Consider the following 16,077-nt stretch of genomic DNA (forward strand, 5'->3'; position numbering starts at 1 on the left):
ATGATAGAAAATAAAATAGTCTGAAAAGGGACAACACGTTTCTCAATACGCATGCGTTGACCCAAGTCGGCCCTTTTTTTTATATATTTTTTTATTATTATTATTAGCCATAGGGTGCAAGGAAGCCTGAGGCTTATGCTGCACCAGGCAAAAAAAATTCCCTATTACCCTGAGAGGGAGAGAGAGAAGGGGGGGGGGGGGGAGAAAGTAGAAAGGAATCACCAAGAAAGAGAAAGAGAAAAATGATGATATCCAGCTCAGGACCCTGGGTGTGCCAAGCCCATACTCACCAGATGTGAGCCCCTGGGGGTAATTTAAGTCTGTTACTTCATTGTGTATATCGTTGTTAAGTATTGAAGTCATTATTTTAATCTGAGGTGCTCGTTTACGTAACTGTGTTCATTGGGGTGGTTTTAATAATAATATTCCATAACTACTATAAAAGATCTACACTGTCCAATTAAAACATTACGACTCCCCTTGTGTTTTAGCAATCAGCCATTCCTCCCCGCATCATTATATCACATTTACCAGTTCACGGTGCGAATACCAGCAAATGTCATACAGCAAGTGCTTGGAATGAGGTCCATAAGAAGTACTTGATCGTCATGGGCAAGGGACGTTATCTGACGGGGTTCGAAAAGGGACGATTGTCGGATCCTGGCTGAAGGGTGGCAGTATTACGGAAACTGTAAATCTTATGGGCTGTCTCGGAGTGCTGTAGTTAAGGTGTCCCAAGCGTGAGTGGATATATATATATTTTTTTTTTTTTTTTTTTTTTTAAACCAGGCGGTCCCATTCAGCTTTTCCGTCATCTCCGTCACCTATTTACAATACTGTACAGGCGCCTCCGTAGCCAGGTGGGAAGGAGTAGCAGTGCGTAGCACACGCTACTTGATTAGACCGGGGTTCAAGCCCGTCACCACCAAATACGGAGGATGCGGAAAGGTCAGGGAATGACCACTGCATATCCCGGAGCAATATGGCCTTAGTTGCTAATGCTCCTAAAAACCAAATAACAAACAAACAAACAACAATACTGTACAGTTTTCAGACATATCTGCGTACCCAAGGACGAGTTGCACTCTACACTCACATAGCCGCGGGATACAATTCTGAATCATAGAATACTCACAGAACTTGTCCATCCAGCTGCGGTTCAGATGCAAATCAAAGATCGACAGTCCAATGCAACACAAGGAGCGCAGATGTGGGAAACCACAGGTGGCGTCTGACCCTAACACTATGCACCATAAGGAGATGCAACAACGCTGAGACATGTGTGTGTTTTACCTGTATCAAGGGTGGCTCCTAGGCCTTAGCCCATCTCCACCTTGCACGTCTGTGTTGGTGCAGAAACTCTGCAAAGCTTTTTATCGCTTGTGTACGTCCACCTTGCCACCAGGGGGCAGCCAACACCTAAGCAGCCGCTGCCTGCCCCCAGGCACAAGCAGCCTGTCTGGGTCTACTATTACCTTTGGTGCCTTGGGCACAAATCCCGCACCCACCGGAGATAGTGCAATACCGGTGGGTGCCAACAATCCCGTCTCCAGGTTGCCCAAACCTGGAAACCAGCAAAAAAAAAAAAAAAAAAAAAACCAAGCCTCAGCAGATACAAGCCAGTTTGGAAACTCCAATAAACTTAGCGAAGTAAATATTTACATTTGTACAAAAGATAATAGAATTTTAACTCTAAATCCTAGCAATACAATTCAATTTACATATCTTACAAATCATCCTATTTATATTTAATGGAATACAAACATATATATTAACTCCTCAGCTATCAGATTTATATTCGATTTTGTATTTGAGTTCTCAGTTGAAGTCTTTTCTTAAAGACCGATTCTGCAAAGGTCTGGAAAGTCTCAAAGTTTGTTTTGTTCTCAACTAGTATTTTCACATTGTCCTCAGCTAGACCTGGAACCTGATTAAGTAGCAATACTCGATGGTCTGTATATTGCGGACAAAACAGTAAGACATGGATCCAGTCTTCCATTTGACCACAGGTGCAAAAAGGGTCCGGCTCCAAACCTCTGTCGAATAGTTTGGCCCTCAGAGATCCATGGCCTGTTAATAAATACGTCGTAAACATGCTTGGTGCAAACCACGAAACAGAAGGTTGAGTAGAAGCAAACTCAACATTTTCAATATACTTCTTTGTGACTTCACCGTGCACAGACTCATTCCATCTACTTTGCCAAATACTAACCATTTCACTCCATAATCTTTTCCGTACTGTCTTTAAGTGACTAACTGGGTCGGTTGTAATTCCCATAATAGATACCTGCAGTCCTTTCTTATGTTTATAAATCATGCCACGGTATAAGATAAATAAATCTAAAGGCAGTTCTCCTCCAAGGATTTGGAGGGCATTGTTTGATACTGTACGAGGGGCATTGTTTAGTGCCAGAAGCATTGTTCTTTGAATTGATAGTAGCTTATTTTTAATTTTCACCTTAACGACGTTCTGATGCCAAATACCTGCTCCGTACGATACTATAGGCAGAAATATTGCTTTATAATATAGTTTCATGGTATTTTTATTCAAACCCCAGTCTCTTTTGGAGATTTTTATGACCGAAGCAGTAAACTTTCTCATTTTTTCCTTCAGTTTGGTGACATGAGGGAGAAAGATTAATTTATCATCGAGAATTATGCCAAGATATTTGTTTTGAGAAACATAAGGTATCGGTAAACCATTCAGTTGAATTCTTGGTGGTCTTCCATAATTAAAGTGGTTTTTAAATGTCATGAAATTTGTTTTACTCGGAGATATCTTGAGCTTGTTGATGTCAGCCCATGCCACCAAATCATCTAAGATGGGTTGAATTTTGTCCTCTAATACCTTACGTGACCTTCCTTCTATGGCAATAACGAGATCATCAGCGTAGGCCACCTTTAGAGAATCCTCGTGTGTTTTCGTGAGCCACTGATCTAGTACGGCATTCCAGAGGAGAGGCCCCAACACCGACCCCTGGGGGCATCCCTCGAAACCTGGGCCTTGTAAGACAGATGCTTTGCCTTGACCATGATGTACCTCTCATTAAAGTATGATCTCAGTACCCTGTACACATAATTATCACATTTAGCCAGTCTTAAAGACCTGAGGGCACTCTCCCACCAGAGGGAGTCGAAAGCGCCCTCAAAGTCCACAAAAATTGCCAAAACATATTTAGAAGATGAATTCTGGATAAAGTTCGTCAACGTAAGAATAGCATCGTCGGTGGACCTCCCTTTTTTGAAGCCAAACTGACAGTTTGAGCATAGTTGGTTTTCCTCAAATTTCTTTAGTATTCTGGGAGCCAGAAGATGTTCGAATAACTTTCCCAGATTTTCAAGTAAGGAAATTGGCCTGTAAGCACGGGGATCGGATGTGTTTTTCCCTGTCTTGTGAAGAATCTTGAGCAATGCCAATTTCCACTGATTTGGAAAGTATCCTTCCAGGAGGCATTTGTTCAAGAGATTTAGCAGTACTTGTGGGTATAAGTTGAAAAACTTGACGATAACAAGATTCTCCACAAGGTCAATTCCGGGGTATTTTTTGCTGTTTAGTCTAGCTATGGCAGAACCCAACTCCAACAGATTAAAACACTCAATATCAGTTGAACCCGTATACATACTGTTTTCAAGACGTATCTGGCCTTGCTCCAATGTATCCAACTCTGGAATATCTTTAGGGAACAGACTTGACACTATAGCATGTACCGTGGAGCTCCAGTCCTCAGATTCTGCTCCGTTTATTCTTACTGTATTGTACACTTCTCCACAGATTAATTTGTTTCTGGAGATTTAGTAAACTAATTCCCACGGTTCTGAATTTCCAACCTGTTTGACAAATCTTTGCCAACAATCTATTTTAGCATTAGCTATTTCTTTCTGGTATCTCCTTCGAAGATCTCTATAAGAATCCTTGTATGCTTGAACATCCTGTTGAGACAGATGTCTGTGTTTTTGATATTCCTTCCTTGCTTTCTGAACTTGCGATCTTAAATTTGCAAGATCTGAGTTCCACCAAGAGACAGGAGTTGTCTTGTTGTGTTTTTTCTTCGCTGCATAATCCGTGGCCAGATACAACTGGGTTTGAACAAAATCAACAATCTCCACAGCCATTAATATATTAAGGGATTCGATCATTTCTGTCGTAAAGACAGCAGAGAGGAAATCTTTAAATTTGTTCCATTTAATAGTCTTAATGGAAAATCTCCTAAGATCAGTAAGTTGAAGGTCATCGACTCGCTGCCCAGGAAGAAGACCATAAACTAAGGCACGGTGGTCACTGTTGATTAACTCTGGGACAACATCCCAATGAGAGATACAACAATCAATTTTGACAGAGGTAAGAGTAATATCAATGTTGCTTTCACCGTTGACGGTCGAAAAAGTGTAGGGTTTATTAGGCAAATTTGAACAGTAAGTCCATGAGCAAGAATAACATCTTCCAGGGCCGAACCACGAGGGTCAGTAAACCCGCTATGCCACATATTGGATTTTGCATTTACATCACCAGAAATTATCAAGTTTTTCGAGGCAAACTTTGTACATAATCTATCTATATTGTGCAGAGCCAATTGGAAGTCTTCTGAAGGCGGGCAATAGAGAGAAACGATGTAGAAATTTATAAATTTCGAGGAGACAAGCACACAGACTGCGTTCTGAGAACATTCACCAGAAATAGAGGTGACCACCAAATCGTTATTCAAAATGACGATAGCTGTCTTGGGCGAACTGTCAAGCGAATGCACAATTCTTGCAGAAGTTGAGAAGCCCATTAGCTTAAATGCTCTACCACCAATTTGTGCAGAGCAATAAGGTTCCTGAATACAAATAATATCCATTTTATTCTCAAACGCTGCCACCCTTATCTCGTCCATAGCTGCTCTAGCTCTTTGGCCGTTAATTTGCAGGATTTTAATGCCCTGGTAAGAATAATTTACACTCAAAAGAGGATTTGGATTAGCCGTATTATTCATATTGTGTTCTCTTTTCTGTCAATTCCGCCGCTCTTATGTATTCGGGACAGCAGCTATCACGAACAGAATGTTGAAAATCTCGATTTCTCCTCTTACAGTTGACACATTTTGCTGGCTCCTCTTTGTGCGTGCATTCCGAGAAGACGTGGCCTCCATTGGCACAATGGCCACACGAGACTGTTTTGTGCGAACAGTTCTGCGCTGAATGTCCATACCCCAGACAGCGAAAACATTTAGAAACAACTGTAAAATGACGAAACCTGTGTGAGGAGAACGCCAGAAAAATACGGTCATTTTGCATTATGTATTTGTATATTTTTGGAGCTAATCCAATGACCCAGTTAGTAACACGATTTCCTGCACCAGAACTGAACCTGAAAGTGATTCCTTGCCTCACCTCTTCAAAGCTAAAGCCAAAGTCTTTCAAGTTTTTAATGTAGAGATCCTCTACAATGTCCTCTTTGGAATAATCCTTGGGGATATTGTATATCATAACCGTGGGGCGTTGCAAACGGGGTTTATCCATAGCCAGACCAACACCGGTCAGCGTTGTGGAATTGCAAATGGTTTTTGCATCTGTAGAGTTCGTCGTTTCGACTAGAACACCATTGTTTCTTAACAATCTAATGTTTTTAATCTTGATATTTCTGTGCTCTTTCCTTATTGTGGCTGTGACCTTGTTTTTTATGTCCTGACCACTGGATATTGAACTGTCAGGTGAAGGCTTTAATATTATTATATTGTTAGGATCACTACTAACTACACTTTTGTTCCTGGGTTTATCATATTCTGTAGTTCTGGATTCAGATACACTTTTGTGTTCTTTAGTAATAACTCCTGAGGGGATAGTCCGATCAGCCGGACGTTGTGCCCAAGTTCCAGTGTGTTCTCTAACAACGTCCGCATAAGACGTAACTTTAGGATCTTCTTTAAAAAGGTTTTCAAAAAGGTTTGCTCTTATTTGCAATTCCTCTGCCTTGACTTTTAAACGCTCGTTCTCAATTATTAGTGCAGTAGTTACAGCCTCAAAATCTGACCATAAACCCTGGATACAATTAGAGGCAACCTTTGTTACCTTACTCGATTCGGCTGCTAAATATTCCCCTAGAGATCTTTTAATTTTTGTAATTGTATTATATACCCTTGTTGGGTCGAGAGGTTCAGAAAAATCAAATCCTTCCACAAAAGAAGTGTTTTGTGTCAAATCAGACTTGGGCAAAGCTTGTTCCTTTTCAAGATTTTTATCTACATCAGAGTATTCATGTACAATTTCTTGATTGCTCAGAGAACTTAAGTTTGAGGTATCCTGTGCATCAGGATTTTTGTATACCTTTACTTCACTGGTATCCGATGTAAGAGAGTTTTTATTTTCAGTATTGGAGATTGGAGATCTGATTTCAATGTTGGAGATTGGAGATCTGATTTCAATGTTGGAGATTGGAGATCTGATCACATTTTTTGATCACGGTCTTAGGGTACGCTTTGCCCACATTTTTATTAGTTCCCTCAGATTTTGAGTTTCCAATTTTGGCGAAGCTAGATTCTAGCAATTCCTTTTTTCTTTTTTACCAACAGTTTTTACATTTGCTGTCTTAGCTATCTGCTCCCCAGCATCTACGTCAGTCCGTTTTGGGCCCTCTTTTCCAGCTTGCTTTGAAAAGCGCTGAGAAGCTGATTTAACTGGGAATTCATTGTCTGAATCAGACATAATCATGGTACGTTTTTTCCTGGCTCTCTTAGACGGGAGTTCTGGTGCAGATTTAGCACTCGCATCTGAGTCTATAGTCTCAGACTCAGAGTTCTGAGAGCTAGGTATGTTTTCATCCATGGGATTGAAAATAAAGAGAGGGAAAAAAAAAAAAAAAAGAAAAAAAAAAACAGCACGCACAAGATATATGAATTAAAATCCTCTTCCCTGAAAGCGAAATAAGTTTATTTTGCTTGGTAGGTGGCAGGTAGCTTCTGCACAGCAGCTGGAAGAAAAGAAAACTAGCTGAGACAGAGGTACTTCATCCCTTAGAGTATTCTGATCATGAGAGAAGACAATCAATGTCCCAGCTGGATTGAGAAGATAGAAGCCTACTGCGCCACAAGGAAACACAGAGGTAAGAGTATCATGCACCACAAGGATGACGACTGAGTAGTACGGAAGTAACGCACCTGGATATGATTCCCATTGCGCCACAAGGAGACGCAGCGGCAGCGACCGTGGATCATGTAGGAGAACTCAGGTCATATGCACCACTATGAGACGTATAGCATGATGGCCATTATATTCTCAGACGCTTTAACTTATGTCATTTGTATAGAGTCTTGTATATAATCACAGAGAACAATGGCGGAGATAAACTAACGTTTAGGGGCCGCCTTGCGTAAGAGACACACACACACACACACACACACACACACACACACAAACTTATGTCAGTCGGGCAGAGAGAGATCCTATATATGTCACACAACTAGTCGATGTTGACAAGGGCATACAAGAGAAGACTTGGAAGTAGCAGTGAGTTCAAGCAGTGAGTAGCAGTTCAAAACTACTGACAGAATAGCAGTAGCCAGGCCAGTGGCAGGCGCACATGCGTCATCGACGGTCATGGTAAACGTAGGCTGTCCTTGTACGAGCCGAAAATGATGGAACGGCTGACCATGGATTTTAACCAGGAGATGACGAGCAATGTCTTCAGAACCACAATCCAAGAACCCTCCTCCGTATTATTATTATTATTATTATCATCAGTTTATTTCTCTTAGGAGAACACCCGGTTACAGCCATTGGGTGATGATACATATACAACTATGTTACGAAATGTAATACAATTATAAAATACATGAAAAACATGTTATCTGATTTATAAGTGCATCTTATCTGGAATATAAAATACTTCAGTTATTAATTATCCGCTAAGGCTTTTGCTACTTAACTAGTATAAACTGGTAAGAACTTAATACCGTAACATTTGAAGCATACCTTCTGCTTAAACACACAGAAGTGGGAGTTTCATCATATTTACATAAAGACAAATATTTACAGCCAAACAGCGTACAGCATATGAAACAACGTGACAACAGGTATGACTGCGATACAATATAATGCAATGCAATGCAAAATAAAAAAATTTGAAATTTACTATTTCCAGCATTCGGGTTCTTCTGTGGGGATTAGAATTAGATGTCTAGGAGAAACCTGACATCTATTTCTTGATGAGGTTGGGCTTCCTAAAGCCCAGTGGCTCGTGCATGGCAGAACAAGGTGCTGAAACTGTTTCCTTACATCTGTATTTGCAAGTAGGAGTTTTCGAGAACTTCCTTTCTGTAGGATTTGCAAGTGCAGAGCTTTTCAGGGTTGATATAGAGGTTGTTGAATAGCTGGATGGTGTTTGCTGGAAAGAATCTTCCGAGGCTATCCAACTGCGTAAATCCCGCTTTAAGTTGCGGTTCCTTACCTGCAACTCGTCTGGGCCCCTGAATAGGCACCCGGCCATCCATCACGAACAACGCATAAAGTTTATATCTGAACGGTGTCATTGGACCACTGAAGACTGGAAAAAAGTTGCTTCTTCCGATGAATCACGTTCCTGTTATACCGTGTGGACGGTAGACAAACTGCGGAGAGGACAGGAAAGCGACTTTCAGGTGTTACCTTGGCCGCCGAACTTGCAGGATATGAACTCCACAGAACATCTCTGGGATTACGTGGATCGGCAGATCCAATGTTTGTATCCACCACCACGGACTATCGCAGGTACATGGGACACAATTACAATATCATGATACAACATACCTCCTACAACGTTCAGAAGCATTATAGAGTCCATGCCTCACCGTGTGGCCGTGGTACTGGCCGAAAGAGAAGGAATACCCACTATTAGGTAAGCGGTCATAATGTTTTGACTGGATATTATATTTTTCCTAAGAAAGTGAACACGCACTGTACGTGTGAAATAAAAACCGAGGGGTTTTTATGGGCATTTTTAAAACATGGCTGAGTTGGTCGGTCTCAGGTGAGGGTTGCATGGTGTTTCTCCCGTAAATACGGCTTTTTCGTCCAGCAAACAACAAGCCAACCGAAAAATATACGCACTTACAGATATACTTACATAATATAATGACGCCTCATAGTCTTAGTTGCTTTGGAGCTTAACACTAAACTATCAAAATGCTACGTCCACAACAAATGTAATCAAATAATGATAGGGAACCTAATGGCATTGCTTCTTCAGGCAACTCCACGAAGCATTTAGTTTCGTGGTATAATTAGTGTTCATTTTTATACAATAATCCAAATAAAGTCAGTAGTATATGGCTATAATTATGGTGCCACTGAGCCATGGCGCTACAATAGTAAAGCCGAAAATAATAAAAGTAAATAAATTTTGTATTTATTTCTAGTTTATATTTATTTTGTTTAACTGATTTGTATTTATAAGCGATGTTACTACTCATTAAATGTTATATAATTTAGTCGTATTCGCATGTCAACAAATCGACGTGGCATTCTGAAGCTGGCTCTGATTGCTGATATATACTAAGTTTGGAACTTCTCTCAGACCCGAAGGATCACTGAATGTGTTAGAACGAGTTTGGTTCCAGTTTCTTGTCTCGTTATTTTGCTAGTGTTTCCATATGGTTCCAGAATGTCATTCCAAATGGTCCCAGAGAACCAGTAACAAAAAATTCCAAGGGAAACTCATCTTCCTAAAAAGGTGTATGCTCCATCTGCCAAGTGTGTAGAAGCGTTTCTTCCGCAGCGCTACAGGTTATAGCCGAGACTATGCTTTGGATCTCAGCTGACCTACAGAGGATTATGCTATCGACTCAAGAAAAGAATGCTCACAGAATTTCTAGGAATTAGACTAAAAATAAAAAATGAAGTGAAAAGAGAGAAGAAGGTCATATGGAATGAACCCATTAATGTTTGGCAAACCAGATGGGACGCCTCAATTACAGGCCAACTCTTCATTCCAGAAGTCACATTTCTTCAAGAGAAAGAATAGAAAAAATGGGATTGCATTCCTCAGGGCTCCATCACATTGCCTATCGCATAAGCAAAAGCTTATGCGATAGGCAAGAAGATGGGAGCCACACATTCCTATAGTTGCAGCCTATATGATAACTTAAGGACCATGAGGTCTGCAATACCAGACTTCGCGCCTGAAAAATGAAACTTTTTTTCTTGAAAACCAGTATGCCTATCAGTTCTAATGTTTTTAGCAGAAGACAATCATTAGCAACCACTGCTACCCTATAAAAAGCATTATTCAGACTAGCGGTTTGTACGACCCACTAAAGAAGATAATAATACAATCAAATTCAAAATAGTAACAATTAATTGCACATTTATTCAAAATCCAATTAAAACTTTTTAGTTTAATTAATTCAACAAAATTGATGAACTTCATCTAATGATACCAGCATTTCAAAGTCTGATAGTCATTTAGCAAGAGACTTAGATACTACATTTAATAACTACTTCACTGTTAAAAAAATTCTTAATGCGATGGGCTTGATGAAGTGATGACCAGTTTCCCAATGTCTGGTTTAAAGTCACTTAGCAGGAGTCTCAAATTGCCATGTTTAGTAAACTGGAGTCGATTTCTTTGCTTGGAGAGAAGTTAGATGATCACGCTAAAACCAGCATTAAACATTTATATACAGGTACTTACCAAACATGCACAAACTTTCATCTAATGTACGGTAACTAATGTGTAGGAAAATCAATATCTATTACCAATAATTGAGGAAGGTGGTCAATCGTAAATAAGCGATCAACCAGTTCGGAGGCCCATCTCCTCATCTCCCCTCTTTCCTCTTAGAGACTCCCTAAGTAATTCCACCGCCCCCAGAAGGCGATATCGTCCACTTTGGGATCCACTCATTTATATGAACAGATTTTGTGGATGGGGAGGGGTAACTATAATTGATCTTAAAAACTTTTCAGACACCAACAAAACATAATGCTGAAAATGTGATATCGATTGAATTTTTTCTTATTAAGTATGTCTGAACGTCTGATAACACACTTCCATGACAAGTTAGGCACTGTACACAGTGCCTTACATTTCAGGCACATTCTATTTTCTTCTTAAAATTAATTGATTTTTTTTTCTCTGATTAATTGTAGCTGAAAATGTGATATCGATTGAATTTTTTCTTATTAAGTATGTCTGAACGTCTGATAACACACTTCCATGACAAGTTAGGCACTGTACACAGTGCCTTACATTTCAGGCACATTCTATTTTCTTCTTAAAATTAATTGATTTTTTTTTCTCTGATTAATTGTAGTGAGAAGTAAATAATTATCTTCTCATCAATTAATTACTAAGATTATAACTTTACAGAACATAATTATATAATTTTGCAGGTAGTACTTGGAGTACTTTATAGAACACTTAATAAAACTCTATAGTTTCACATTAAGTTTATTATTATATTCAAACTGCTCTTATACCACGTGAAAATTAATAATATAGTTTATTAGGCTGTTCGCCTACATTACTTTACATCAGGTTTCTGGAGCATCAGCAGGAAGAGGCTGTCGGCAGCTTGGTCTGATGATGGGTATCGGTAAGATACCCTTACGTCACCCTAATGTATAGTAATGTAGGCGAACAGCCTAATAAACTATTAATTTTCATATGGTATAAGAGTGGTTTTAATATATAAATAAACTTAATGGAAAACAACCACGTAGCGTTCTTTCCCAAACTATATTAGATCTATAGTTTTACGTTCTCGAAACTTCGCCGTTCAGTTTAATATAATTGTATATTTATTTCTCGTCTCACGTATACTTTTTTTATTGAAATTTCTTATCTCTGTATATCTAACTATCTCTTCACAAGCGACACCACGTTCACGAGTCTTATATAACAGTACACGCGAAGCATGCCCGGACTGTGTATGGAAAAATCTATAATTTTTCCATACAAATTGTACCGAAAAAAGAAATAATTGCTGGATTTCTAAGTGTCCAATTGTAATGAAACTTTGGATGGCCCTACAAACCTTTCTATGTGAACTAAATATAAAATTTCATGAAAATTCGTCCACTGGGAGCAGTTTACACATGTGGGCGGACAAACAGACGGACATGGTGAAGACAACAGGTGCTTATGCATATCATTCTGTTTTAGCTAAATCATCATTGAATTAATGGACACCTTACTTTAAATGTTTTTAATAATTAAGAATTTATAACTAAAACCGTTAAATAAAATAACATGTTGCCTGCCGGTCCTCATATTTATGCATCCCTATTGAGTTGGTATGCTATGTATGGCGAACACAAAAAGAGAATGAAATCTCTTTATTTGTTTTTCGCTGATCGTATTTAGAAGTAAAATGCTACACAGAAACGAGTTTCTCTTTCCATGTTTCATTAAACAACTCGTCCCATGGGTTTGCTACTCCCGACCTACACTATGACCTGATCTGTCGACTGACAGGTACATGCTACAGGTTCTCCATACACATCGAACTACAGGTAAAACTCTCCAACCCAGTAACCAAACAGTTCACGGTGACACGGATGAGCTAGCGCACGTGGTACGACCGTCTCGGTTACGAGCAACAGCCTGTATTCGCTTTCTTTAGTCGACAAGAGCAATAAAAGTAGTTTTACAGGATAGCTCACCATCCAAGTCGAGAGGATAATTTAACCATCAAAGTCTTTAACCCATGACTTAGATGTAATAAGTCCTTATGAGAATTGTACAGATGAGTGAGAATGACTTTCCCGTACAAATCGCCGGCAGCAGACAACAGGAAAAGGGAAAGCACCGGTATGCAGGTAGTAAACGCTAAATCAGTGTGGCATGTTATTGGAGTTCACCTAGAAGACATGTGAGGTGTTTGTTCATATGGGTGCACAATATCGAGACGTGGTGTCAGTTTAAGACTACAAAATTCAGTACAAAGGTCAAGGAAGACTGCAGTCTACTAGATTTTCAAGATCTTATTACAGGCAAGAGTCTGTGGGTTGTGTTTGTTGACATCGATGACTTATTAAGTTTTGTGTGAGTTACTTTATCTTCTTTGACTAGTGTGACAGTGATAGCGTTGGGAAAGAACACACCTGCTAATGCGAGGAAACAGGTGGTATTGGTTAAATGCGGGTGATAGGAACAAATGAAGCTACCACAACATCGTGTAAACCATAATGGATTTGAAGTAGTTGACGTGTCCAATATGGAGATTCTAACAGTTCAGTTGTTGTCCTTGGTCGGGTTGTTTGTGAGTATGTTGATGATATTTTTGTTGCCTTACTGGTGGGTAGTGAGACGACCTGATACTTTCGACAACTCGCGATACATGCTTGCGCTCAGTCTAGCCAACTGCATATCAGGAGGAGTGTTTTTAGCTACCTTTTTTGTTGGCCTTATGCCCGAGGTCAGAGACCTGTTTGAAACTATCCTACGGTTGAAACACATCCACACATCCTTTCCTGTTACTGAATGCGTAATTTTCTTGGGTTTTCTTCTAGCACTATTCATCGAACAAGCGGCTCTGGAATACCAAGAAAAATCGGGTACCCATAGTCCCATTAAGTCTGACGAACCCGCCGAAGAAAAGTCAAATGAAACCTTGAAAAATGAGCTTGATGCTAGTGATGACAGCTCCTCTGATAACGAAGTAATTGTCCGTTCGCCAAACAACCAAACAGTGAAGGATTTAACAGCTGATAAACATTCAGAGGACACTGATAGCCACGGGCACAGTCATGGGGGACATAGTCACTCGGACATAGGCCATCTAATGCGTAAAGAGACAGGTGTTAGATTTTTACTGTTGGTTCTCTCGTTAGGTGTACATTCGCTGTTTGAGGGACTTGCCTTAGGGCTCCAGACAAATGTTTCAGTCCTCTTAAACTTATTAGTGGGTGTAGGCGTCCATGAGCTTCTCGTGGCATTTGCTATGGGAGTGAGCGTCTCTCGACTTCAGTTGCCAACTTCTGCAGTTATCCGGTTTGCTGCGATATTTTCCTTGATGATCCCGTTTGGTCAGGTGAGAGTTTTTTTTTTTTTCCTTCTTTTTTTCAGATATTTTTAATGGTTCAATGTAGAGTACATGAGAGTAATGATAACATTTTTAACTTGAATCTCGAGTCTACGAGCTCAAATGTTTGCTTTTTCTGTTTTCTTTAAAGTATGAAGTGATAAAAAAACATTTTTCCTTTAACATGGGATGCAAGAATTTATTGAAAGCAAGAGAATTTATTTCTGTCATCTAGTCAGATGCTGAATTTCAAGATATTTCCTGTTAAACGTGCTGTCAATCAATCTGGTTCGCTGAGGCCAACCTGATCACACTTAAATGGCGTAACACAGGCTGAGTAAAGTCCATCCAAAATCTAATAACTGGCTCACACATGTATATGACAGCCTCTAGCAGCACGGACTCGGTCGGACCTTCAATCACCCTCGTAGTTTCCCGCCATATAAACTGCTAAATCCAGTTATGAGCTCTTGCAATCCATTGGCAATTTTACATTTCTCAACCTTTTCCGGCTCAAGGACCCTTTAGCAACGTTTCTCAACATTTTTCGGTCCAAGGATGCTCTCCCTAACGTTTACGCAGATATTCAAGGACCCCATAATAGGGATCCTTGAATATCTCCATAAACGTTGCGATAGGATATTTATATCAGAAAGTAAAAAATCTAAAATTCAATTTTTGATTTTTTAAAATTGAATTTTAGATTTCAAAACAACCAAAAAAACAAAACAAAAAAAAAAAAACATACACATCTAAAGATTCAAGCATTGTAAAAATGCATATGTCTTAATTTATACATCTTTATTGCACAATTCAATAAATATAATATGTTAGAGGTAGATATATCCGAATATATATCCGCCACAATATTTTCTTTTCATGGCGATGGGCAGTAGATTCACATTAAGGTAAACCGACACCGCAGGCTTCGATGCTTATAGAGATTCTGAACCGTCTTCCAAGAGGTACAAGTTTGCATTAGCATAATAAACATATGTTAATATAAGCAAAAATAACAGGCATTTACTTTACTAATATTTGCTATTTATTGTTGGAAAAAAGTGAATCATAAGTGAACGCTTATGACCACCCACCTAATAGCGTGTTGTGCCACCTTTCGCCCTAATAACCGCTTGCACCGGCATGGAATTGACGCCACGAGACCGCAGAAAGTGTCCTCAGGTATCCTGGACCAACTGGACTGAGGGACGTCCTGGAGTTCGAGAACGGCGCAAAGCACTGCGTAGATTGGTGAATGCTGCGCTCCACCGCATCCCACAAATGTTCGATGGGACTGACTTCAGGGTAATTTGGCGGCCAGGAGAGCACACAAAATGCTGGGACATGATCCTCGAACTATTCCTGCACAATGCGGGCCTTATGATACCGGGCGTTGTCTTGTTCAAAGAGTAAACTGCCATCTGGACACTTTCATTACGTAAGTGTTGACAGTATACCACGATTGTTTAATTTATTAAATGAGATAGACTGAAACATATTGCATTTCACGCACTTTTAATTACATAGTACTATATTACAGAAAATATAGTGAATACACAATTTATTAATTACAAAAAGTGAAGTGGATATTACGTTTGGAAATACTGCATGTGTAGCAGTGAATGAAGACAATTACTTTTATATACAGGATTTCCGAGGGAAAAAAAAAAAAAAAAACATTTATTATTAGAAATTTCCATAACTTTTGAACAAATGCATATTACATTAACTGTTTTCACAATTAAAAATACCTCAAAAAGTTTTTATCCACATTAGTAAATTTGTGCTCCCTCTTGTAGCTTTGAGGATGTCAAATCTGCACTCGATCACCAGCCGTTCATTGCTCGGTATTTCACGTGAAATAGGAGATTGCTTCAATTATTCTTGACTTTAATGTTGGTATATTAGGAACTGTTGTCGCGATTACCATAAACAATAATAATAATAGTAACACCAGACATAACGACAACTGCCCTGTGTACTTGATAGCAGTACCCGACATGAGGCGGAAACCCCAATCAGGGAGAAATAATAATAATGATAATAATAATAATAACAATAAAACACAGAGCCAATCTACCAAGCCATCAGAAAGATACAC

At 39.4% G+C, this 16,077-nt stretch overlaps 1 protein-coding gene across 1 annotated transcript in view; it reads left to right on the forward strand.

The window, feature by feature from the left end:
- Positions 1–12,585: 12,585 nt before the first annotated feature.
- Positions 12,586–16,077, forward strand: part of LOC150086170 (zinc transporter ZIP3-like) — a 50,297-nt gene continuing 46,805 nt past the window's right edge. Inside the window, exon 1 of the mRNA XM_090373757.1 lies at positions 12,586–13,985. Within this exon, the coding sequence (XP_090229883.1) occupies positions 13,110–13,985 (876 nt within the window). The 5' untranslated portion in view covers positions 12,586–13,109. The remainder of the gene's footprint in view (positions 13,986–16,077) is intronic.

This window comes from Mastigoproctus giganteus, chromosome 5 (assembly GCF_048544385.1).
Source record: "Mastigoproctus giganteus isolate SK-2022 chromosome 5, ASM4854438v1, whole genome shotgun sequence".
NCBI classification, from domain to species: domain Eukaryota; kingdom Metazoa; phylum Arthropoda; class Arachnida; order Uropygi; family Thelyphonidae; genus Mastigoproctus; species Mastigoproctus giganteus.